Raw genomic sequence first — 6,995 nt, forward strand, 5'->3', positions numbered from 1 at the left:
GGGCGCCGCGCGGGGGGCAGCCGAGGGTTTGGGCGCGGACCCGCGCTCCGGGCACCTGCGCGCCCGCTGTCGCCGCCTCGGCCTCCCGTTGTGTGGCGCGCGCAGGCCTGCGCGGCTTCCCAGAGGAGACGGAGGCTTGCGCCTGCGTGTCCTGCAGGTAGAGGGGTGGTTTTGTTTTTTGCGATGACATTCATTGTAACGTGAAATTCAGGATTTTAACCATTTTAAAGTGTCCAGTTGGGCGATTTGAGTGCACTGGCAGTGCTGTGCAACCCTGATTACTGTAACGTACGTTTTTCACTCTCCGAAGAAACCCATCCCGTTACCAGTCCCACACTTCCCACGCCCGAGGCACCTGGCATTCACTCTTCTGCTGTTCGTATCTGGATTTGCCTGTTGTACGCGTCACATACAAACAGGCTCAGTCCATACCCGACTTTAGGGTCAGGCTTCCTTCACTTGGCGCAGCGTTTGCGAGGTTCCTTTTGCTGACTGAATACTGTTCCATTGTACGCATAGACCACATTTTGTGTATTTGTCAGCTGGTGGATCTTTGAGTTGCTTCCACTTTCTTAGCAATTACAAATAATGTTGCCATGAACATTCATGTACCGGTTTTTCTTTGAACATATGTTCTCATTTCTCTTGGAGATACATAGTAAAACTTGTGGAAGCCTGTCAGAGAAGGAAAAAGCAGACGTTTTCCACTAAAGTGCTAGAAAAGTGGTAAGAGTGCAATCTGTCAAAGGTGAAAAACTTGCAAAACCCAAAAAAAACAGTGCCGTGTGGGCAAGTTCTGGCTCGCAGAGGTTTCACTGTATATACAGGTGCCACACACGCTCACACACGCTCACACACACCCCTGTGTGAGTGGAATTGCTGGGTCACATGGTAACTTTTTGTTTAACTTTTTGAGGAACTGCCAAACTTTTCCTCAGTGTCTGCCCCATTTTATATTCCTACCAGCGTTATGAGTAGAGCAGGTGGATTTACAATGATTTCTGTCAAATCATCTGAAAAGTGCTGCCTGGCTGCCTCTTAAGCCTATAAATTTACTTGACAGTGGCTGACAGATTTACACCCTCTCTTCCAAGATTTTGCTTTTTTTCATCTTATTCAAGTGATCCTTCTTTTCTCTTTGGGAAGCTGTTGTTGTTACATTTAAGTTATGTTTCCTTGTCAGGTTCCCTAGGTGTGTTTTCTTGCCTCTGGGGCTGGGGTCCCTTCTTTGTCCTTCATGAGTCTTCTGTGAGGTAGGACACCTGTATTATTTTCACTTTTGTCATTAGGTTGGTATCACGTGAATCACATCTTCCTGGGCACTCCTCTTGTGGATCAGTCCTGCGGATGGCGGCCATCAACCCGTGGGCTTCCTGGGGTGAGTCTACATCTTGTGTCTTTGAGGGCCCTGAGGTGGGCCTCTGTAGTATCTCCTTGGGCCAGGGGTCAGAGCTAAGGAGGGGTGGAGGGTTTAGGGACAGCACTGGAACTGAGGGGGATCAAAAAGTTTGATTTTTGGTGAAATGTGAAAATCAGTATAAAAGAAAGTATAATTTTTGTATATTTTAGAGTTGCTCTTGAGAAGTTTTCTCTCTCTTAAGGGTATCTGTTGCTTTGTGGAATTTCTCAGAAAACAGTCAGAATGTACAACCAAAATGTTTTCTCTACCACTCCCCTACTTTTCACCTTTTTTCAAATTTCACTTTTACAGCATGTGTGCAATTCAAAAGAATGTTAAGTAATAGTGTGGTTTTGGCTATTGATTTGTTAAACACAGCAAGGAAGTGTCCTTCTCTTACTCGTTATCTTTGAAAAACTAGGTGACTGTTGTATTTATCTGTTACCTTTTCAGCTGTGGAGGATTCTGTCCCTCCTGGCTCTGTGGCTACATCATCTTGCTGTGTGACACAGCTGTGCATTTCTGGTATAAATCTAGTGTCTTATTTTGGAGTTTTTTAACATGCCTACGTCTCTGTTTATGGCACTCATTAGTGGAAAGGCCGCCTTTTTTATTTTCTTGCCTCAAGTTACCAGGTTTGGTATCATGGTGTCTTTCTTTGCCTTGTCCTAACCCAATCCTGTTATGCAGGTGCCCTTACAGACCAGTCCTGGGGGATGGCGGCCATCAGCCCATGGGCCTCCTGGGCTGAGTCCACATCCTGTGTCCCCATCACCTGGCGTGGCGTGGCCTCTCCCAGCAGTGACCTGCCACAGCCAGGGGTCAGAGCCAGGGAGCCAGGTGAGTATTTAGGGCAGAGGGACCTGGTTGAGATCTGTCTGGGAATAGAGTTGGAACAGGGGCGATCAAGAAGCTCTCCTGGGGGATAGAGTGAAGGTGACGCCTCCTGGGGTGGGCGCTTGAGGACAAAAGCAGGGCAGAATGGGCTGCCATGTGGGTTGAGGCCGAGCCCAGGCCTGCTTCTCAGATGGTGCCTTGCACTGTAGAGGGGATGGTGAACAGCTCTGGGCCTGGACAGGTTCCTTACCTTCTCTGAGCCCCCTTTTCCTTCACCTGCAGTATAGGAAAGGGGGTTTCTTCCCTTGCCCAAGGGGGAGAGGTAGGGGCTGTCCCCCTCTGAATGCTCCAAGAAGATGGCCTATGGGTGTCCCTTCTAGGAGGGAGAGCTGCCCTGTGACTTCTCTCTTTTCCCTCAGCTCTGTATCCTGCCTGGCCTGTTGGGGGGACCCCTGAGGAGGAGAGGACCGCCTGGCTCTCGGCAGACCAGGTCCAGGTGAGACAGGTCATCCAGTGTTGCCTGAGGGGCCGGCCTCTCGTTTCCAAATGGTAGGCATCCAGGTCCCCCAGCCACCCCAGTCAGTGTGGCTCCTCGTTTATAAGAGCTAAACTTGGGCAGTGAGGAAGCCAGCCACAAGTTTACCTGATCTGCCGGCTTCCGGAGCTCCGCTCGGGAGAGTGTAACTGTTCCACAGGACTTGGAGCTTCTCTGTCAGCCAGACCTGCGCTCCTGGACCCCGCTGTGCTTGGGGTGGTCTCTGGGGATGGGGCAGTCCCCTCCCCTCACTTGTCCGTCTTCCCTCCTGAGGTCGGTGCCTGGCCTGGGCTGAGCCTGTGCAGTAAGCTCCGTGCTCTGAGGGAACAGGACTGGGTCTGAGCCCCTGTGCTGAGCAGCTCCCCACCCCCTTCCAGGCTTGCTGGCTCAGCTCTGGCCTCGTGGAACACAGAAGCCTGAGACACATAAGGGAGGTCTGTGGAACCGTGGTACATGGGGAGGTGGGTAGCATCTGCAGAGTTTGGTGGGGGCACACGGCAGGTGGGGCTCTGTCACTGTGGGAGGGAGGCTGCCTGCAGACACAGAGCACCTAGCCAAGAGCCAAAGGGTGGGCACGGCACGGAGACCCAGGGTCTGGGCTCTTGTAGCACCATGGGGCGTGTTTGAGGGGCGGAGTGTGTACTGCACAGCCAGTGCCTGGGAAGGGCTGACCCCGTTCGATGGGGGTTGCAGAGTCCCGGAGGATCTCCCCCGGGCCTGAGGGCCTGCTCTGGAGCGGGGCCCACCCTGGTGGTGACCACTGTCCAGGAGGTACCAGGGTCTGTGTGGAAAGTGGTTGGCAAGCTCCCTCTGGCACGGGGTGTGGGGGAAGTGGGCTGTCAAGAGCAGGTTGGTGTTTTAGGCTTTAGACTGCCAGGGCCGCAGGGGCTGGGGACGGGAGGAAGACCCAAGAGGTGTGAGAAAGTCAGAGTGGAGCTTCCAAGAGGGCGATGGGAAAGTGGACAGCAGAGGTGACGTGGGAGAGTGTTATCTCCCTTCTCCCTGGGCTTCCTCCCCAGAGAGAGCTGCCTGTAAGAAAAACTGTTTTTGTAACAGCGTCATTGAGCTGGGGAGCTCTGGTAGCATGGTGCCTAAGGCACTTGACTGCTAACCAGAAGGCTGGTGGTTCAAACCCACTAGCCACTCATCGGAAGGAAGGTTGGGCAATCTACTTCCGTAGAGATACCCCCTCGGAAACCCAAGGAGGGATCGCTATGAGTCACATCGACTCAACGGTAGTGAGTTTTTTTTCCTCTTCAATTGAGCTGTAACTCACATACCTGAAGATTCACCCGTGAACGTGTACGGCCCAGTGGTTCCCCTGTGTCCACAGTCGTGCAGCCCTCTCCTTGGTGTTTCTGCAGGACGTTACCATCCCCCAAAGAATCCCCGTGTCCAGCAAGCAGGACTCCTCCCTCTGTCTCCCTGAGCCCCAGCAGCCAGCCACTCTCTGTCTCTGTGAATTTGCCGCCCCTGACAGTTCATATCAAAGGAATCTTATAATACGGGGTCCTTTTTACCTGGCTTCATTCCTGTTGTAGCATGGGTCAGTGCTTCGTTCCCTTCTATGACCCAGTGGCCGCTCTCTCAATTTTGTTCTGTGTTTCTTGGGTTTTCTAAGTGAGAGATTGTAATCTCCGTTTCTCAATTCATCAGATTTGCATTTCCTCTAGTGAGTAATTATCCAACTCTGAAGATGAGAAACTCCTTTCGTTAGTATTTTAGGGAAGTTAAGATAATGAGTTATAGGAAGGTAAAATAGCATGATGTAAAAACATTAATAAAGTCTCTCCCTAACTTTATACCTGCCTCCCAAAGTTAAAATAAATAAATAACTGCAGAGTTAAGGCTGGTGATGTCTTCCATTTTAAGTATGTTGTTGTCTCCTGGCAGGGCTGCTGTCCCCAGGAAGCACAGGGCCAGAGCGTAGTGAGGGTGGTGGTTGTCTGGCCTCAGAACTTGGTGCTATGACATTTACTGCTGTTACACTATACAGTGACTTGCAGAACTGAGAACAGTTCCAGCAGGGAGGCTAGGCTCGGCTGAAAGATGGTTCTGAGACAGTGGGCAGTAGGAGTTAGCTGCAGTAGAGGACTATGGAGACCCTGCTACTAGGAGACCCCGCTACTAACCGCAGAGAAAATAAAGAGAATTAAAGTAACAACACGCTCTGGAGTCTGCAGATTGTGATTTCTGAGAACCTGCTCCCGGCCCCTCCCCACGCTCGCTTGAGACTTGACTCGTGGGTTTGAATTCAGCGAGGCCTTCAGTAGCATGCTACCACCCGTCTGTCAGTTGGTCCTACTGTGGTGGACCAGGCTTGCCTGTTGCTGTGAGGCTGGAGGCTGTGCCGATATTTCAAACACTAGCAGGGTCACCCAGTAACACAGTGAGACCTGTGTGTCTCTCTCATTCCCTCCAAGTTAAACATTCACTGAAATAAAACATTTGCCTGGTGAAAGCATCAAGTACTGCCATCCCTCACTATCTGAATCTTGGCCGTTCTTTAAAACACGTTCGATAGTGAATTTCCTACTAGTGGGAGCCTGGATCCCGTAATTTTGGGGAATGGGGAATGTTGTATGTTCCCAGCCCGTCTAGAAGCCCCAGCTAGCCTCCCCGAGTTTCCTGATCCATCCTGATGCTGCAGCGAAGGTGACTGCAGCCCCAGCACCATGCACCTCAGAGGCCAGGGCAGCAACTGGCCCCCGTGGGCTCAGGGCTGGGCACAGTCTGGCTATGTTTTCCTTCTGCTTAGTGAAGAGCTTGGGCGGAAGTATTGACATAACAAACGCGAGCGAGCCCTGCCCGAGGTGAAGCCGGTGTCCTCGAGCGGTCAGCCCTGGAGAACAAGCAGCAGTGAGGAGACCCACGCTTCTGGGTGCCTTAGGAGGCCCAGATGGGGGTCCTGTGTCTGCCGAGACCGTTGAGGGACCTGCATCTGCACACCTGCAGTTCACTGTGGCAGGTGATGCAGGAAGGGGCTTCAGCCAGTGAGGGCATACCTCCAGCCACCCGGCTGTGATGGCCTGCCACTGTCACCCCAAACCAGATCCCATGCTCAAGCCAGCGTTTCCTCCCGGAGCAGCCACCAAGAACTCACTGGTGCAGATGGCCATAGGCTCTGTGCATGTCTCCCGGGGGGCTTCCTGCCGCCTACCTCCAGCCTTGGGTTTTGCACCTTCCCCTGCCCTCGGCTGAGAGCTCGCCTGGTGGCCCTGAGCACCCCTCAGGCTGCTGGTGTTCTCAGTGCTAGAAATGTTGCCGTTTATTAAAACTGTGTTTTGACACATCCCAAAAGTACAAAGAAGAGTCGAGCAGACCTGTTGCGGTCACCTGGAATGACAAGTTGGCACGTTTTGTCTTATTTTGCTTTCCTCTTGTTTTTTAAACTAATCCCCGCTGGTTCTCTTCCTGCCCTGGAGCAGTGGCTCTGGGGGTTTGCTGTGGACTCAGCTAACCCGTTTTATACTCTTACATAGATAGTAAAGGTTGGGTGTAATATACATACACGTGTATTATTTATTTAAAAGTGTAGGTGACTTTTCTACAGTTTGTGCATTCAAGGTCAAGTTGGAGATCCATCCGTGGTGACAGATGGGGGCCGAATTCATTGACGGGCATCCCAGTTTTTTCTTGCTGTTCCAGCCAGAGCGTCGTGAATGTTTTTTGTACGTGTCGCTTTGTGCACGTGCACGTGTTTGTCTAGGCAGACCCCTGGCCTAGTTTTGCTGGATGGTAGGGTTGTGTTCTCATTCTGGCTCATGCCAGGGTAATCCCATTCTCTTCCATCTGCATCCTTGCTGACCCTCGGCGCTTGCATACCTTTAGTTCTCGCATGTATCAATGCTAAGGCGATGTACGGCGTTATTATTTTAAGTTGCATTTTGTTGACTGCTGGTGAGGTGAACGTGTTCTCGTGTGTTTCTGGCCATCTCTCTCCCTTCCCCTCCTCCCACCACGTCTCTCGTGCTCACTAGTTCTCTGTGGGCTCTGACCCACTGCAGCAGGGCATCCACGCGCATCCTGTTCTCTTCACGTTCTGTGATCCACGTTCTGTGATCCACATTCTGTGCCGTCTGGATTGCCTTCTCCCAGTCCAAGCTTGTTTTTAACTTTGCGATGTGATATTTGTCATGTGGTTTTTGGTACGTTTTTGTCAAATATGTTCATTTTTGTTAATGGTTGCTGTTTATTGACTCCTTTTTTTTTTTTTTTTTTTTT

General features: G+C 51.5%; 1 protein-coding gene across 1 annotated transcript in view; it reads left to right on the forward strand.

The window, feature by feature from the left end:
• Positions 1–1,347: 1,347 nt before the first annotated feature.
• LOC103211103 (zinc finger protein 557) overlaps positions 1,348–6,995 on the forward strand; it is a 50,448-nt gene continuing 44,800 nt past the window's right edge. The window contains exons 1-3 of the mRNA XM_042783141.1: positions 1,348–1,378; positions 2,090–2,239; positions 2,656–2,732. Of these exons, the coding sequence (XP_042639075.1) occupies positions 1,348–1,378; positions 2,090–2,239; positions 2,656–2,732 (258 nt within the window). The remainder of the gene's footprint in view (positions 1,379–2,089; positions 2,240–2,655; positions 2,733–6,995) is intronic.

The sequence above is a fragment of the Orycteropus afer genome, unplaced genomic scaffold (assembly GCF_000298275.1).
Source record: "Orycteropus afer afer isolate SDZICR_OR568_19922 unplaced genomic scaffold, OryAfe1.0 scaffold00694, whole genome shotgun sequence".
Lineage (NCBI taxonomy): Eukaryota > Metazoa > Chordata > Mammalia > Tubulidentata > Orycteropodidae > Orycteropus > Orycteropus afer.